At 47.4% G+C, this 20,375-nt stretch overlaps 1 protein-coding gene across 1 annotated transcript in view; it reads left to right on the top strand.

Moving 5' to 3' along the window:
* Positions 1-15,912, top strand: part of LOC308379696 (neurexophilin-1) — a gene marked incomplete at its 3' end in the record, with an annotated part of 19,835 nt that extends 3,923 nt beyond the window's left edge. The window contains exon 2 of the mRNA XM_080856945.1: positions 15,148-15,912. Coding sequence (XP_080713071.1) covers positions 15,148-15,912 — 765 coding nt within the window. The remainder of the gene's footprint in view (positions 1-15,147) is intronic.
* Positions 15,913-20,375: the final 4,463 nt, after the last annotated feature.

A 20,375-nucleotide genomic window follows, 5' to 3' on the forward strand; every position in this document is an offset into this window, starting at 1 on the left:
AGGGAACAGGTTCTATGTTTTTTTCTTGGCCAAAAGCTGGGTCGTCTGCTGGGATGGTGAAATTATGATTTATGCTCAGGCACATATAACCTCACCCCTTGTGCCAGGACCCCCCCAGTGCTCGGTGAGCCTGCTCCCCATCTCCCCTTCAACCTTTCCCAGCATGCCCCTGACCTCCCTGAACACCCAACTCTCAGAGCCAACCAGGATAACAGCCGATAATCAACAACGGCATGCCCATTTTGAACACGCTTCAAACGGATGGGCAGAATGCTATCTGTCTTGTAGCCTCATTTCAGTAAGTTCAGAGGAGGCTACGGATGTTCCTAATGGGCTGGAAGATCTCATGTTGATCTCGGTGCCATGTCTCTAAGAGAAATGAGTGCAATGTTTGGCAACGCTGCAAAAAAAAAAAAAACAGGCAAAATCCCAAGCTTCCAATTGGGGGAGTCCATAGGGATCTGTGCATGCTGAAGATCAGCCCATCAGATGACCTTTTCTCCACAATCAGACAATAAAAGAGAAAATCAATGTCTAAGTGACACAAGATTACTGGAGTCCCATGGGCTCGACTGTCGGATGATATCCGGGCTTAAGAGAGAAGCCTCCAGCATGCAGACTCTAATCCCCACTGGGTGTAGCTCTCTCTCTCTCTCTCTCTCTCTCACACACACACACACACACACACACACACACACACACACACACACACACACGGTCATTAACCAGAGAATAGTGAAGTCTAAAATGAAAACGATTCTCATGTTTCATATTTAAGTACAAGCATCGGATAAATGACTGTGGAGAAAAACAGACCTCCAGAAATTCAGCGCTCTTCAGATGGAGCGTATTCAAGCATAATCACACCCTGCCTAATGAACCCAAGCCATGGGAAGGAGTCAGTGAAAGGTTGCAGGAGGATTTTCTCTGTAAAGTCAGTTTGGAATCCATCATTTGAATTTATGCCAAAAAATGAGCTACAACAAAATGCTGCATAATACAAAGGACAGGTAAAGCCCTTGACGTATATCAATGTACAGTACCTGCATGGCACCTGGAGCAACTGTTTTCAGAACTGTTTTGTTACCTTAGTTATCAATAATCCCCATGTATATGTAGTACATTGCCGGAAGCATCGATTGATTCAACGAATCATTCATGATTGATACAGATTCGATGGAATATAACATTTGGTTCAAATGCCGCTGTGTATGTTGGATGAAAGTTAGGGTAGAAACAGAAGTAGAAACAGAAGTAGACTAGTAAACGAGTGTTTTGACCGCGTGGCATAATTATTTCCTAGTATTGATGGCAGAAGAAACAGAACTCATGCATGAAGAATGCTTGGGGGTCTGCCTACCACCACAATGGAACGCACAAAGGCATTACCAAAAATGCATTTAGTACATGTAATTACAATATTATTAACTATCAATAACACTGTCAAATTGAGACATTGATAGTTAGAGATATGTGAGACATTTCAGTCAGAATTTTACTATTAATGATGTTAGAATCATTTAAAGACACCATATGTGAATGAATAGACAGAGAAAAAAGTGAAAGCCTAATATTGACATTGTCTAAAGTTTCAGAACTCTTCAGTAGCTCCTTGGGGAAGCACTCATTCAAATCCCATCTGATGTTGGTCTAAACTGTTCTGCATAAGTGGTTGTAAAGCTGCAGTATTTGCACGTCCCTCCACACACACACAGGGCCTTCTGAGCCCAGGACACTGAGCAATGTCTAAAAGGTAAAGATGCATTCATATCATTACTCCTTTAATATTCATGTCTTTTCAAGGCTTGTGTTTGTGCACCGGTTCCGTCTTCCAAGATTATGATAATAAAGCACCTCTCAGCTTACTCATTAAGACTCGCTGTGGTCTCAGGCTGGTGCGCGCTAATCAATGAACTTGTTCACTGTTCGGTGGACACTCCATGCAGTATGCTAATCTCCTTCTTAATTACTGGTTTTGTTTTGTGTTGAAATCGTTTCTGCTTCATCACCGATGTGTGGGCTGTTGTTTTGTTCATATGCTAGAGCCAAAGCCTTCATTGCAGTGAAACAGTGGGGAATACTGATGGCTCGATGTGGCGTGCTTTAAGCATGGATATGCTGCCGATCGATAACATGTAGCCTTAATAGCTGGTGTCTCCCCTCATGCAGTCTGTTATTCCTGATCCCTCAGTGACTGAACAGCCAAGCCTAATCCATCATTTATGGATCATTATTACGGGGGAACGCCTCTCCACTTTAAGCAACGGATACGAGATCACCAGAGTTCCAACTGAAGAGAGGTAGAGCTCGGTTTTCATGAATAAAAAAAGAAAACAAACGGATGGGCTGGTTTTGATCCGAAAGCATGGAGTTTTTTTTTGCTATATGAGTATTTGTTCATGAAATCACTCTTTCAAGAACAAACAGATTTAGTGAGAGGACACTATCTTTGTTTGTTCACGCCCGCCACAAACGGGCTTATGTGAAGAACAGACAGCTGCCTTCATCAGGAAGTGTTGATAGCCCCCCACCCCACCCCATCCCACAATCTCTCACTGACCTCACCAGACTGTGAAAAAGGTTGCTGGTGACCTCATCAGGGTGTGACAAACGTTTCTAGTGACTGCATGAGAGTGGAAAGGCTGTTGTTGGCGACCACCCGAGGCGCACCCGGTTTTGTCGCCGTGGAGTTGCGTGGCAGCTTCTGGCGTCTCCCTCTCTCAGTATGCCAACGTGACCCAGTGTGGTATTTGACTAAGGCAGCAAATCCAGGATCAGCTCCATTAATCCCTACAATTAGCAGAGAAATTACAAGGGAAATATTGTCTCTAAATCGCGACAATAAATCAACAGCGTGCTTGTTCCCCACAAGCGAATGAGCAGCACCGTAATGCATTACTGAAAGGATCCCCAGAGGGGGGGAGGGGGTTCTGCAGAGACCATACCAAACGGTGTGGCCGTAGACACTATGTGGCCGTACACTATGTACCATCTTTATGTGGTCTAGGAAAACAAGCAATTGGGGCTTTAAATTGTTGGGCCTTAAGTGGTGCAGAATGAAAGCGTTATCAGAGGTGCCCTCAATTAGCTCATGCCTGCACTGTCATCAGATAGTAGAGTTGAGCTTAGAATCCTCTCCTACCGACGGTGTTCCAGACGGTAGAGTTGAGCTTAGAATCCTGTCCTACCGACGGTGTTCCAGACGGTAGAGTTGAGCTTAGAATCCTCTCCTACCGACGGTGTTCCAGACGGTAGAGTTGAGCTTAGAATCCTCTCCTACCGACGGTGTTCCAGACGGTAGAGTTGAGCTTAGAATCCTCTCCTACCGGCGGGGTTCCAGACGGTAGAGTTGAGCTTAGAATCCTCTCCTACCGACGGTGTTCCAGACGGTAGAGTTGAGCTTAGAATCCTCTCCTACCGACGGTGTTCCAGACGGTAGAGTTGAGCTTAGAATCCTCTCCTACCGACGGTGTTCCAGACGGTAGAGTTGAGCTTAGAATCCTCTCCTACCGGCGGGGTTCCAGACGACCGATGCCCGGGCCTGATGAAGTCTTCTGGCATTTAAAGGTGCAAGTTGGGCTCCACCAGACTGCTGTTCTGTCAGCAGGTCAGCCGTGCGTGAGAATGTCCCAGAAGTTGGTCATCCACCTGCAAAGCAAAGCACAGCAACGGATGTGCAGGTGTAGAGACAAACTGGAACAAATGCCTCATTGTTTAAATTGGAGTTTAAATTGAGCTAAGTGCAATCACCCAGCTCTTTTAGACCCCCCTCCCTCCCCACTGTGCACACACACACACACACACACACACACACACACACACACACACACACACACACACACACACACACACACACACCTGCCATATTATCCTCTTCTACTACTGATGAGCAGGCAGCGACTCTGCCGCGTCGATGGGTTATAATGTAAAAAGATTGCTAGGCTATTCAGGCCCTGTGGTTTCCCCTCAGCATGCTCAATGAAGCTGAGTGTCCAGTGGGGAGCAGCTGAGCTTAACCTGCCTGACCAGAGTTCAGCACACCAGTGAAGAATAAAATGAGAATGGAGGGAGGGAAGGATGGAAGGATGGAAGGAAGGAGGGAGAAAAAAGTAATAGACGCAAAGGAAAAAATGACTGAACTGCGGCACATGTTGGTCTGACCAGGTGTGTGTGGGTGAAGGGGGCTGGCTGTGGTGTGGTGAGGGGGTGGCTAAGGGCTGGATTGTGTGTGTCTGGGTGAGGGGTCTGGCTGTGGTGTGGAGGTGGGGGTGGTTAAGGGCTGGAGTGTGTGTGTGTGTGTGTGTGTGTGTGTGTGAGAGGGGGGGCTCTAGTGACCCCCTTGAAGCCTGAGTAAATTATTCATTAAGAGTCAAGCGCCTTGTTTCTTGTGAAATTACCTTTCTTTTCTCGCCTGCCCCCCCCCCTCTATCCCACCCCCTCCCCTGGCTTTGTGTGGAATAATTAGTAATAAGGGCCCGCTATTCTCTGATTTTAATCATGTATTAGGGGGAAGAAGGCTCCCACGGTGAGCATATTAGGTCTGGGTCTGGCGTTAGAGAGAGAGGGAGCAGGAGACGGAGAGGAAAAAAGGAAAGAGGGAGGGAGGGAAAGGAGAGAAAATATAAAGCGTCTCGTGAAACACTTAGAAATCTGAGCAGTAACTGGGGCCTTTAATTAAAAATTGATGTCATATTAGACATGGAGATTTCAATCCAACCGCCAGAGGAAACCCAGCTCTTATTGGGGTTCTACCTCACGCATGTCTTTGCCTGTACACACCGCCTCAGTAGGCTCTACCCCTCCCTCCCTCTCCCTCTATATCTCTCTCTCTCTATCTATATCTCTCTGTCTCTTTCCCATCCCCACCCTGTGCTTCCAATTACTCTGAGTCATTTGGAAATAAAAAAAAACATTTTGCTGGTCTAGGTTTCATAGTAATAATCTCTAACTCAAACTGACACACAGCAGCACACCTCTGAGCCAGACATTTCCCCACTCTCACACAACCACTCTGTTAACATTCTCCATGTGGCACAACCTGAGAGAGAGACAGAGTGAAAGAGAGATAATGATAGAGAGAGAGAGATAAAGAGATAAAGAGAGAGAGAGACAGAGAGAGAGAATGTACTTAAATGCAGTTGACTGCTTTTTAGTGCCAAATGTCCACCAAGACAGTTCACGAGTGGCAGAAGTGGTGTGCGAGTCACTCTTGTGGTTAAATAAGGGCCCTGCCTGTTGAATTGGTGCGAGCAAACACCATGCTTGTCTCTGTCTTTGACACTAAAGAAATGCTGAGGCCGTGGCTGTTTTCAGCTTAGTGTCAAGGGAGGGGATCAGCACACACAATGGAATCATTCTGAAATTTTCCACAAGTAGACAAGTGATTTCTGCACAATATTGGCTCCGTAATCCAAAAAGCGGCCAAAAGCTCTCACATGTAGATCTCTCATCTCCACACCAAAAGCACACCTCTCACATGTAGATCTCACATCTTATCACCAGTGTCAACAGCGCGCCTACGTTGCTTACTGTGTTGTATGAGTCACAAATGTTGATGGTGTCATGTTCATCTTATGTCCCTTTAGGAATCGTACGTCACTAGCAGTATGTATACATTTTAGTGTCCTGCAAATAGCAAACAAAATAAATGCAACTCTTAATCCTAATTCTTGAGAACTAGATCCAACACAATAGAGCCTTGATGGTAACAACGAGCTTGTGACAAGCCCCTGTGTGACAGAACTGCTCCATGGTTTGTCTTGAGACGACCGCTTTCTGGCAGGTTTATGACGTCTTTTAGAGGCGGGCAGGAGTTTAGGCTCTCCGACTGCAGCAGTAATTCCGCCAAAATGGTGAAATGAGCAAAGGTGGCGTTTTTAATTGGCCACGGTGGCAAGATCTGTTTGGCTCTTGTGCGAAATGGCACATGTAAGGCCGACGCTGTCAGTGTCTGTCTGTTTGGCCGAGCTGAAACGGTGTAGCCTACCTGCCTTGGTAATTGGCTTTTGGGAGACGGTGTACGCGTTGCCTCTTTAAGTGCCTGTTAATTGCCTCAGGAGACGATTGGTGCGTGTGCGTTCGCTTTCATCCCTCTCTCTTGTCCTTTCATCCTTGAGTGTTGTTTTCTCATCTTCTCCTTCTGTTCCACCTTTTCATCATTTACTTACATGTTCACACACGGTCTGTTGTCCTTTGTCTTCTTTTTGTGTTTCTGTGATTAAGCTTAGTTTCATGCATCACACGCTATCTTTCTCACTCTCTCACACATGCACACTTTCTGTCTCTCTCTCTCTTTCTTTCTCACTTTTTTTGCTCTCTCTTTGTGTTTTTTTGCCTGAAGAGGCACCCAAGGCCTGTGCGCACCAGCACTTAATGAGTCACAATTACCACGGCGACGAGAGAGACTTCAACCCCCCAGGGAGAAGACCCCCCCCCTCACGCACCACCACCACCACCCGCCCCAATGACTCACATGCCATAGGAAAGAGATGTCAACATACCAACCCACCTTCCTTCCTCGCAATGAGGGCACACAAACACACACACACACACACACACACACACACACACACACACACACACACAGACAAACACACACACATACGCTCACACACACAGAGCAAATCACATGCACTGACGCAATCCATTTTTAATTTCAACCTTAGTTTTTTTGCAAAACATCTCGCTCCTCTTTCTAGTCATCCATTAGGTGTGTGACTACTGACTGGGGATTCTCATCATCCTTCTCCACCTTTCATTCAGCCGTAACCCCTTCAGTCTCTTCCCACACTCTTGCCTCCACCCCATCCTCCTCCTCTTCCCCCCTTTGCATCACGCATTACCCCCCGTGGCACACAAAGCACTCTCACACGAGGGCTATACAGTCCATTAGTACCTCGTCACATAAAAGCGCTTCGTGCAGAAGTGTGTAATTAATTCACATTTCAGGACTGCGAATAGTCACCTGCGAGTGTTATTGTGTCTGAGCTCTGCTTTTAGCGTGATTTTCACTTCATTCGTATGTGAGGAGACGTGGCAAATAGCTGCGGGTGTAGAGGGTGAGAATGTCTGGTTCAGCGCCAGGGTCTCATTATCGGGGTATTAATGCCATTAATCTCGTTACATCTCCATGGCTTCGCCCGGGCACCGCCGCACTCTGATTCTGGTTAGTGCCACTTAGCACTATAGCTGTCACTCAGAGCGTGAGCAGGCATCATATAGTTCCTTTTCACGTTTATTCCCAGTCTTTCAGGCGTCATTACACTTAATACAGCAGCGATCTGGACTGGGAGAGATAGCAGAGGAGCGGCCACTGTTGGCCCAGTCCCCACTTATGACACGCGCTAGCATACACACATGCACGTGCACACATGGGCGCATACACACACACACATACACACACACACACACACACACACACACACACACACACACACACACACACATTCTAGATATACTGTATTTTACTGTGCTCTACACACAAACAAATTTCACAGTTCACCCTTACACACACACACACACACACACACACACACACACACACACACACACACACACACACACACACACACACACACACACACACATACATTCTAGATATACTGTATTTTACTGTGCTCTACACACAAACTAATTTCACAGTTCACCCTTACACACACACACACACACACACACACACACACACACACACACGGTCACACCTCTGGCTTCCAGGCACCAACACTTGTGTAACCTTCAGCGCTCTGACTCAACTGCACAACAGCTTTCAGATATGTTCTTTTTTTCCGTTCCCTTTTCTCAGAGCCGTTTGCCATCTGTTGCCGATAAGGAGGTTCTTGTCCTCCTTTTGTTTTATCACCCCTGTAATCATCCATTAATCCCCCTTTAACGCGTGGCAAAGGAGCCGGGGGCCTGGCGCTGACTGACACCACCCACCCAGGTGCTTCTGGGTAATCACTTAACGCCCACTTTTTTTTTTTTGCCCGCAGGCACTTCATTCTATCCAATTCACCTTCAGCTGAACCTCGGTGTTCACATCCCGCTAGTCCTCCCAAGGGTGTCCTTGGCCAATTTCACACACATGGAACATAAATCTGTGTCATTTCGGTCCACCTTTCGTTTAACAGACCAAATAAAAGTTTCCCACACACTTTCAGTAGATTCGTCACCTGCACGCTCATTGACAGTCCTGTCAGTAGGCAATCTTGCCCACGTCACCTTTTTAGGCAGAGAGAGAGAGAGAGAGAGAGAGAGAGAAAAATGATTCTAACTAATCCTGTCATTTGGCAAAAACTGTCTTTCTGACAGTGTCCCCTTCCATTCCAGTGAGCTCTTTAAAGAAATGGGATGACATTGAAGTGAATCACGATCAAATATTCACACATGCCGTCCTTCTATTGAAGTCTCTCTGCCTGGCTCAGCGTGGGTGACGAATGGCCGTGTAAGACATGCGTGTTTCAACTCACGGTTCTACCTCACCAACCACAGTGACACACACACACACACACACACACACACACACACACACACACACACACACACACACACACACACACACACACACACACACACACACACACACACACACACAATATGCTACACAAATGTTCAGTCAGGGACAGATATACAGTAATGCGTACACAACACCGTGACATTTACCTGTAACAAGGCTGGCTTTCTCCCCAAATCCAACCCATCCTCCAGAGCACGTATGCATGAACACTTGGTACTGTTTCACACTATTTGTCATCCACACGATGCTCCTGTTGTCTAAGATGGCCACAACTGACTACTCTCCACTGCACCCGCAGGGCTATGCTTCCACCTGCTGGAGTGGAGGGAACTGTGTGGATTTTAGGCCGGCACAGTACAGTAGGTCTCTCCACGTCTAGAACACCAATCCCCCAGCCCATTTAAGCACTATTTGTCATGTGAATACAATTGCTCCTTTTATTACGGTTTTATTGTCATACTGTTATCCTGGTGGGACTGGCATGGGCTGTGACTACATGTATACGGCAACTGAGTAATGGCTTCAGTTTTATGCTTATGGCTGCAGTAATTGAGTTATTGTTATGGCCTCTAAGCTTTGGTTCCTGTTATTGTTTTATGGTGATTGTTGAGGCACAGGGCTGACTGAGTTATAGCTGTGGTGAGCCGTGGAGGCAGCCGGGTGAGGATGGTGTTTAGACAGCAGCCCAGGGAGGAGGGCTTGTTTATTTTGGTCCGGGACGGTCTTGGCCCCGACCGCGCCGACTGCGGAGGAAAGTGACACCGGCAGGAAGGCAGGCAGGGCCCCACGCGGATTGGAGGGAGTGGTGTAGGAGGGAGCGGTGTTGCCATCATACCCCTTCAGCTGTCTATCACTCGGTCTTCCTCTCCTCTCCTCCTCTTCTGTGAAAGACAGAAGATAGGGGTGGGTGTAATGTCTGGGGAAGGACACAGGAGTCTGAAGAGGTTCAAATCGATACGTCTCTCTGCATCTGGTGTGTGTGTGTGTGTGCGTCTGATTTGGGTTCATTATTTATGCTGCTGACGGAGAGCTTGTCAGACGTCGGGGGTATCAGAGAATCCCATTTTACAGCAGGTAAGCTCCTGCCAGGAGACGCCAGCATACTGAGGGCTTGGCTCCCAGCCAGACGGCACTCTGCTGTAGACAGGCCTGCTTTAAGTATGTCTGTACGTACGTGAACGTGTGGTGTGTGTATGTGTGCATGCATGCGTGTGTGATGTGTGTTGGGGGGGGGCGCTGTCTATATGTGTATGTATGTATGTGTGTGTTTGTGTGTGCGTGTGTGTCTATACATGTTTGTGTGTGTGTGTGTGTGTGTGTGTGTGTGTGTGTGTGTGTGTGTGTATATATATATATATATGTGTGTGTGTGTGTGTGTGTGTTCATGTCCATGGGAAGATGGGTTGTACCCCAGCAGATCTGTGAAAGGCAGGCTTTTCAGGCTTTTCTTGTGCTGTGCTGTGCTGTGATGTGTGTGTGTGTGTTTGTGGAGTGTGTGTGTGTGTGTGTGTGTGTGTGTGTGTGTGTGTGTGTGTATTCATCCTTCATTAAAGTGTGTTTACTGAAGTCTGCATCCAAACGTGTCATCTCAGTAGGAGGTGGGCATGGGAGTGCGTAGCAGTCACACAGGGCATTGAGGAGGTGTAAGAGGAGAGGCAGGGGAGAGAGGGGGGCTGTTGACTGGCCTGCTGATGTGCTCTGCTCCATCCAGACGGGAGTGTCCTCTCTGAAGATGCCAGAGAGCTGCTGCTGCTGCCACGGCTGCCCAGCAAGCTACTGACACTGAGACAGATGGCACTCTCTCTATCTCTCTCTCTCTCTCTATCTCTCTCTATCTCTCTCTTTCTCTCTATCTCTCTCTATCTCTCTCTCTCTCTCTATCTCTCTCTATCTCTCTCTTTCTCTCTCTCCCTCTCATCTCTCTCTCTCTCTATCTCTCTCTCTCTCTATCTCTCTCTATCTCTCTCTTTCTCCCTCTCATCTCTCTCTCTCTCTCTCTCTCACACCAACACACACACACACACACACACACACACACACACACACACACACACACACACACACACACACACACGCACACAGCGGAGCACACAACTGCACACAGGCACACAAAGAGGCGCACGCCCACACACACACACACACACACACACACACACACACACACACACACAAACAAACATACATACATACATACACACTCACACACACACACACACACACACACACACAAAACGTATACATAAACCGAGATCAATGACAACCCCCAACACTGGACACACATTGCTTAAAGAACACCAGCGAAGCACCAGTAAGCCAGCAAGAAAAGAGCCAAAATCTCACAAAATGTAGTTAAAAAAAGGGAGAGGAGAGAAAAAACCTCTCCAGCAGCTGCCTTAGGGTGCCCCGCGCTGTAGACAAGTCTGCGTGAGATGAAATAGAGAGGAGAGTCAGGACACGAGGGCAAGGCAGCCAGTTTCACCCGAACACCAGCAGCCGCACACACACACAAAACAAGAGCATCATATAAATGTGCCCTAATCCTGACTGAACCTGGGCGCCAGAGAGGCCATGTCTGCTGCATAGCCACGGAACAAATGGAGCCTCGATTTATGGCCAGGGCAAGAGCCGCTCCGAGGTGGTGGCTGAAGAGAGTGCGAGGAGATGGAGGCAGAGAGAAAGGGCATAAGCCTGATTAAGCTGGAATAAGAGTGTCGTAAGCCTGCGTAAGGAAGTGGCAGAGCCTATCCCAGTATGCCGGGGAGAGAGGCATGTATTATGGATCACACACAGACGGTAGCACACAGAGGAGAGGACCCTGCCTGACAGGGACACACACACACACACACATATATTGTCTCTCTCGGTTTGACACACACTGAAACACAAACACACCAGACATCTTCTCTTTCTGTTTTTGGTGAATATATTCTTTCACTTTTTTTCTTACACACACAGACACACACACTCGCACACACACACACACACACACAATTATTCAGAAGGGCGAAATAAATAGTAGTATCTCCACCAGACAGACACAGAGAGTCAAATACAGAGACGGTGAGAAACTACTAAATTCCGACAGACACTGAGAAAACAGATAAAACACTCTTATATTGTCCCCTCTGAAGATCTAGAGTACTTCTCACAATACTTACTGCTTACACTCTCGCTGTCTCGCACACGTTAACACACAAACACACACAAATACACACACACACACACACACACACACACACACACACTGAGCCAGGCCAGACAGGGACAACACATACATTCTCTGACAGAAACATCAACAAAGGGAATGCATCTACACACAAGTCTGGCATGGGTTGACAGAGAAAGAACACCCCCAAAAAGAATTGTGCCTTCGCCACAGACTGAGGATGAAGAGTGATCTTACTGATGCTAAACCTCAGGAACCTACAGCCCTCAGTGTACTGCAGATCACACACACACACACACACACACACACACACACACACACACACACACACACACACACACACACACACACACACACACACACACACACACAGAGAAAGGGTGTGAGAGTTCTTTCCATCTGTCTCTACACACACATTCTCACTCACTCACACATACAAGTACAGAAAAAGACACACAGTATAAGAGAGCTCTCTCTCTCGCTCTCTCTCACTGTTCTAACAGTATGGATCCCTGAGGTAGTGTCTCTCATCTGCGCACACACACTTCTAACCCAGTCCTAACTGTTCTAACAGACACACACACACACTTCTAACCCAGTCCTAACTGTTCTAACAGACACACACACACACTTCTAACCCAGTCCTAACTGTTCTAACAGACACACACACACTTCTAACCCAGTCCTAACTGTTCTAACAGACACACACACACTTCTAACCCAGTCCTAACTGTTCTAACAGACACACACACACACACACACTTCTAACCCAGTCCTAACTGTTCTAACAGACACACACACACTTCTAACCCAGTCCTAACTGTTCTAACAGACACACACACACACACACACTTCTAACCCAGTCCTAACTGTTCTAACAGACACACACACACTTCTAACCCAGTCCTAACTGTTCTAACAGACACACACACACACACACACTTCTAACCCAGTCCTAACTGTTCTAACAGACACACACACACACACACTTCTAACCCAGTCCTAACTGTTCTAACAGACACACACACACACACACTTCTAACCCAGTCCTAACTGTTCTAACAGACACACACACACACACACTTCTAACCCAGTCCTAACTGTTCTAACAGACACAGAAACACACACAGACACACACACACACACACACACACTTCTAACCTAGTCCTAACTGTTCTAACAGACAGACACACACACACACACACACACGCACACACACACACACACACTTCTAACCCAGTCCTAACTGTTCAAACAGTATGAATCCCTGAGGTAGAGGAGTGCATGTCAGCATCCCCTAATAGATTGTTTCTGTGCACTCATCATTCCCACTCGTTTCCTTTCTTCACAGCACCATTGTAAGGCCGAATGCACACTAAAGATGATAAAGTCTACAAAATGGACACCCAAATCTCCAACATCTGAGCAGATGTCCAAAGAGGCAGTGTATCAGAGGAATCCTTTCTGATCTCTTCTCCACAAAAGACTTCCTTTGTTTGTATTCACAACAATCCCCATGCATCGAGTGCTATCAGGCGCAGCAGTTTAACTGATTACCATACTCCACATCCTGTTAGCACGTGGTTGCATGCTTCAATCGTTCTCACAGAGAACGCATTTGAATGGATGTGAATTTCAAATGATGTGCAGGTGTATATGAATGTGGGATATCCATGTGATCCTTGAGATGCGGGAAGCAGTTTGGTCACGGTGTCTACTGTGTCTACTCTTTTATTTAACAATATCATCATTGCTCACGGTGGTTAACAGCAATTGGGTTCCATCTGGTCTATACCGAGAATAACTAACTTTACCATTCATTGTAAGAATGAACTGTTCATTTATTCAGCAATCATACAATTGATCTGGTGCCATGCCTGTGATATGCAGCCAAATGTTGCATAGTGCAAGGAAATGCTGCAAATGATTTAATGAAATCTATTTAATGGAGTCTTGGTCTCAGTGATCCTACAAAGGTGGTGACTGAACCATCGTATAAAGTTGATATTGTTATATACACCCCTCTTATGCATTCTTTTGTCCCATTAAGTTCAGACAGGCCTAACCTTCCAGCCTGGTGTTTTCCTTCTTTGGTTAACACTCTTTCACCAATCGCTGAGCAGAACTCTCTTATCTCTTCCATCTCTCCTCCCCTCTCTCTCTCTCTCTATCTTTCTTCCTCTGTCTCTTCTCTCTATCTGTGAAAACGGGACCGCGTTGTGTTCCTGCTGATCCAGACTTTTTAATTAAAACATTAAAGGCTTTAATTGCACATGGAGGTTTATTCTCTTGCCCCCCTGCTCCTACCCATCTCTCCACTGTCTCTTTCTGTGTCTTCCACTCACTCACACACATAGACTCATAACACATACACACACACACACACACACACACACTCACACACACACACACACACACACACACACACGTGCACACACACACACACACACACACACACACACACACACACGCACGCACACACACACACACACACACACACACGCACACATACCGGACGTGCACACACACACACACACACCACACACACACACACACACACACACTCGCACAAACGCTCTCAGCAGTAATTGTTTCCCCATTCCAGCAAAGACCCGGGGCACAAATCTCTCTCTAACACTTTCCGCCCCCTCTTCTCTCATTCCCCCTCTTCCCTCTCTCTTCCCTCTTTCTCCCTTGTCCCCTGTGTATGAGCTGATAGCGCTGAGTGCCTCTATCACTATTTGAACCCTATGGTTTTATTAGCCATGACAGCTGTATAGATTCCCAGGTATTAAGCCTGAGAGGGATGACAGCTTTGCCAGATAATACCCAAAAGCACTGTCCACTGAGCAGAGCCGCGTGGAGGAACCGGGCCGCGGGTTTCGCTCGCTGGAGCGCTATTACCTGTGCCGCATCGCTAATGACTTTGACATTCTCTGGAGATTATGAGACTTTGAAAGTGTAAATCTGGAACACATGATTGCTGTTATTCTGGCATCCTGTTCCTAAGCCCCACTGTGACTCATTGGCGCTTTTAATATCCATCTCTCTCTCTCCTCCACTTCTTATTTCCTGTACTCAGTCTAACTTTTTGTCACTTTCTCTGACTTTACTATTCTTCCGTAGCACTCCTTACCCTATGCACTTCTTCCAACTCTCTCTCTCTCTCTCTCTCTCTCCCTTTCTCCCCCTCTCCCTCTCTCTCTCTCTTTGTGTGTGTGTGTGTGAGTGCGTGCGTGTGTGTTTGTGTATGTGTGTGTGTGTGTGTGTGTGTGAGGTATCATCAGGGTTGGGGAGTAACTAGTTACATGCAGTTAATTCAATTAATACGTAATTCAATTACAAAATAAATGGAATTGTATCAGCACAGTTCAGGTTTTTTATTAATTTCTCCCTCATTGTCTTTTTTCTTTGTACCTCTCTCTCTCTCTCTCTCTCTCTCTCTCTCTCTCTCTCTCTCTCTCTCCAGCTGGCCCTTGGGCAGGACGACTCCTCCACTGCCTCCAAGGGCTCCTCAGAGGACCCGTCCAAGACAGTGGGCGTCCTGAGCGGCCAGAGCACCTCCCTGTCCCCCCTGAGCCGCTGGGTCCTGCACAGCAAGAGCCGGGCAGCCAACACCTCGGCCGTGGAGCTGCCCTACCGCTCGCCAGTGCCCTTCTCCAAGCAGGAGTTCTGGGAGATGCTGGGCAGTGACCTGCTCAAAGACGACCCGATGGGTGGGGCGCGGGTGAAGCGCCGGCCCATCGTCAAGACGGGCAAGTTCAAGAAAATGTTCGGCTGGGGCGACTTCTACTCCAACATCAAGACTCTGCGGCTCAACCTGCTCATCACCGGCAAGATCGTCGACCACGGCAATGGCACCTTCAGCGTCTACTTTCGCCACAACTCCACGGGCCAGGGCAACATCTCGGTCAGCCTGGTGCCGCCGGTCAAGGCGGTGGAGTTCGACCTAGAGCGCCAGAGCGTGGTCTACCCCAAGGACTCCAAGATCTTCAACTGCCGCATCGACTACGAGAAGGTGGACCGCAGCAAGCGCACGTCGCTCTGCAACTACGACCCGTCCAAGACCTGTTTCCAGGAGCAGACGCAGAGCCACGTCTCCTGGATGTGCTCCAAGCCCTTCAAGGTCATCTGCATCTACATCTCCTTCTACAGCACCGACTACCGCCTGGTCCAGAAGGTCTGTCCAGACTACAACTACCACAACGAGATGCCCTACCTGCCCTCGGGCTAAAGGGAGGGGGTTGGGGTTGGGGCAGGGAGGGGGAACAATCTCCCCCAGGACCTGGAGGAGAGGAGAGGAGAGGACTGGAGCATGGACACAAATCAGGAGTTGAGGAGAGAGGACTGAGACAAGTAGAAAGGGGGAGGCACTGAAAGGCATGCCTCGAAGGTTGAAGTGATAAATTCAGGGAAAGACACACTGGAGGGAAGAGCAACTATCAGTCCAGAGAGAGAAAGGGGGGTCATTGACACTGCAGCCACCTCACAGCCTCGTAAAACACAGGCCCTCTGTCTCCCTCTGAACTGACCGTAATGGCTCTCAGAACACGTAGCATCCATCACAGACATCCAGTGGACGGCCCCCACGCCCCACAAAATGCTCTGCACCCCACTGGGGGTTTCAGCTCCCACACGCACTCTCATTCACTGCCAGTCAACTCTTGAATGCCCCCCTTTTTCTTACTTGCAAATAGTGACCTGCAAAAATATCTATATATGCAACACATACCTGCATCTAGTATGTTTGACCATGGCATTCTGCATCATGTTCCATGTGGTTTGAAGCTTGCCATCTGTACTGCGTAACCCCACGTGGATGGCCCTGAAACAAGTCCCCTGACAGTGAAGTCACTTATGATGACTTGGGTACAGAATCTATGCAGGCAATGGGTGACCCATATCACAGGCATTTTGAAGAAAATGAAAACATTTATTCCGACACAAGTTACCCCTCCAAAATTACAACTACAGCCCCCCCCCCCCCCCCCCCCCCTTAAAAAACACAAATGTCATACCCCACAGAACAAGCCCAGATTTGAACTTCTGCCTCCTTTGCAACTGTGTTATTCCAGTCCTGTACACTCAATGGGTCTAATATTTCACTTCCAGATACACACATACAGGCACCACCTCAAAGATGATTCTCATTTACACAGACGGCTTCCAGGAGTATTCAAAAACAGAGGAGGGGAGGTGTGCAACAATACAAAGCTGAGCGACAGAATAGGATTAAAAGAGGAATGAAGTGATTGAGAGACAAAGAGAGAGAGAGAAACAGAGAAAAGAGTAAAAAGAGACAGAGAAGCACTCACGCAACCGACCATTCAAAACTGCAGACCTAGATGAAGTTGAACAATAGCAGCCGACAGAGATGGAGTGCGTGTGTGTGTGTGTGACTGAGTGTGTGAGGTGGCGAGCTGGGGGAAGAAATAATCAGATGGAACGGAGAGATAAGAGCTCGCCCCTCCATGCATGAGCGAAAGAGAGCGAGGAGGGGAAGGGACGGGAGGGTTCAGGACACTTTTTTAATTAAAATGGAGAGAAGAGCGGAGAGAAGAGATGTTGAGTATTCATCGAGCAGCTCCTTCTATTGTTCTGTCCGTATGAAAAAAAGATTACATTTTGTTGCTGACAGGATTCACGATTTCATGGCTTGATAACTTTGACTGCAAGCGAAGAGATTGCCACGTCCTTCCAAGAGCAATGTTTTCACTGAAGTCAGCCAGTTATCGCTCACCGGGAGAAAAAAAAATATTATTATGATAATTAAGTATAATTTAATCACACTTCAAACTTAATTAAGGCCTCAACTAGACAGCGATGGCGATGCACACAGTATTCCTGGATATGAAGCTGTTTTCTTTGGCCAGAAGGGACATACATGCTTGCCAAATGATCACATCCTAATGACTGCAGCTACAGGCGTATCTCATTAATGGAATGTGTGGCTCAACATTAACCCCACAGTCACAAACAATGCGGGGGAGGGTGGGGACGCTCGTAAGCATGAAATCTACTTAAATTCGAAATAGACCATAGAATGGACTATATGATTCAACACAAGCCCTTGGGACAGCTCTCGGACAGGCAGCAGTGAAATACCAGGAAGCTGCAGAAAACTCTTCAGAGGGGATAAACCGAGAGGATTTGTATTTATGTTGGTGACTTATGTAGAATTTTGAGTTCTAAAAATTAGAAGAAAGGAGGGGAATATGATTTGATAATTATGTGAAAGGTCTATGGTTTCCAGTGTAGTGCTACCCTTGGATATTGTACTAAGAATATATTCAACTCATAAGCATATAGTTAAAATATGTATAGGTGGTCACTTTTAAGAGTGAACGCTTTGCATTTGAATATCCGGATACACACACCACATAACAGGGTAGGCCTATTCCAAATATATGGAAATACACAATGTCCAGCAACAAAATTGAGACGGCTCCACAGTGAGCTAATACATTGAGTCAGCAAACAGCTCTTACGGAGTTATTTTAGTTCGCATCCACCATTGAAACTAGCCCCTCGAGAGCTATTAAGTGAGCAAAATGCGAGTACCTGCCGGTGAATGATCTGATAGCCTTGGAGTTCGCTTAGGATTGGACCGAGCTCTGAGTGGTTTGCCATTTTGGCTTCGAGCAACAAAGAGAAGGGGATTTGATGGCAAAAGAAGAACGGGAGACTGCGGATGAGTTATGCAGGTGCTAGTGGATACCCTGTGTGATAGATAGCAAGGGGGCAGCACGTCTTGTAAGCAGTAATACTGTATACTCAGGGAGAAGAAAGGGAGGTCTCAGAGCGAGAGATAAAGACTTCTGAAAAATAAACGGATGCTATGCGGGGCTTAAAAAACTAGGAGAGGAACATCAAAGCATCCTCGCTGGTAATCTAGGCTGCAGTAGAGAGAGGTAGTTGGGGAGCAACTCTCTTTAATGCCCCATAACAAAACAAAACTAAAATGCCTTGAGTTAAACGCCGGCCGCAAACACAGCCCCGCGGGCCTAGGGGAACTGTAGACTATCCGTTACCGCCGCTGAAATATCCTCTCCAATAGTGCTGTTTATCCAGTGCAGTAAAAAAAAAAACGTCTACCCGCCAGTTTCGTCTGACAGCGCTCGTCACTCACACCTCGTTTTAAACACGCTGTTTAACTGGACTCCTGATATCCACGTCTGCAGGTTTTGTTTTTTACATTTGTGCTTGTTGTTCATAATACAAGCCACTCACTCAAGGAGAACGGCTCAGGTTCTAGTCATTTAACAACATGTTATGCAGTTACGTTGCCCCGCCAGTAGAGGGAACACCAGTCAATGAAGGCGTCTGATGAATCCATTCTTGTTGATATGTGATTTCCTAAACCACGTCCGTTCCTCACCGTAATCTCCCTTCGCTTTAAGTTTTCAGATAAGAACTTCAGAACTTGCGAAAGTCTATCTCTCATTTTTTCTCTCTCTCACTGTCTCTCTCTCTCCATTTTAGCTGAGTGATATAATCTTATGTCTGGGATTTGAAGGATATATTTATACAGCCACACGCCTCTTTCCTGCTGACAAATTCTCACTGCCTCCGGGTACAATGGCTACACTGCAGGATGATACACCTTAGGCTCAAGCCTTGTTTGTGATACAGCCATGCGATTATCTAGACACACGAAGACTGTCACTATCACTAAATATTCAGTCCTTTTCAAAGTATGCTTAAGCTCACTAAACTGCATCTCCTGTGCCCACTCACCTCTTGTCCACCCCCTGGCCCTCCTGCCTGACAGATGCACTGTGCAGGGGGGGCTCTTATTCCACTGCTGCCCCTTCCCCTGAGCTGAGGTCTGAACTGAGCTGGTTAATCTCCTCTAGCTTAAGGCTCGAGCACACTCATCCCATCTTCTGTCTTTCTCGCTCTGTCTGTGTAACACACACACAGACACACAGACACAGACACAGACACAGACACACACACACACACACACACACACACACACACACACACACACACACACACACACAGCTTCTCTTACCACCAACACTCAGACGTACATACACCCAGACTCACACACTCACACTCTTACAGACACACTAACACCTGCATTACTTTCCGGCTCTACATGTCTCCTTCTCCCCCTCTGTCTCTTTCTCTCTCTCTCTCTCTCTCTCTCTCTCTCTCTCTCTCTCTCTCTCTCTCTCTCTCTCTCACTCTGCCCCCCGTTTCCATCAGAGGTGCAGAGAATGAGGGTTAGGGAGTGTTCTTTATAGAGTACACAGGCCCTCGACTGCTTTCATCTTGGAGCACTGTACCTGTGTGGATGTGCTCCTCTCTCTCCTTATACAGGTGAGCCCAGGAGCCATCAGCAGTAAGGTGCATCAGAGGCCCTCTGAGCCACTACCCCTTCCACTGTCCTGCCAATTCCAGACCCTCTCCTCCCTGGCCTCTCACCCCGCCATCTGGAGCTCTCATTGGAGTCAAGCCCCCCTGCACCTGAAGCCCCTGGCCTGGAGAATGGAGCACCACCTCTATCCCATTACTTTCCCTGCTGCCAGCACACACACACACACACACACACACACACACACACACACACACACACACTCACAAACCAATACACTCATAAACACACACACACACACACACAGTTTGAAAGAAACAAAAAACTCACAACTTCTGGTCCCTGTGACAGCCTGGCCACACACACAAACTCAC

The sequence above is a fragment of the Sprattus sprattus genome (genome assembly GCF_963457725.1).
Source record: "Sprattus sprattus genome assembly, chromosome: 18".
NCBI classification, from domain to species: Eukaryota; Metazoa; Chordata; class Actinopteri; order Clupeiformes; family Clupeidae; genus Sprattus; species Sprattus sprattus.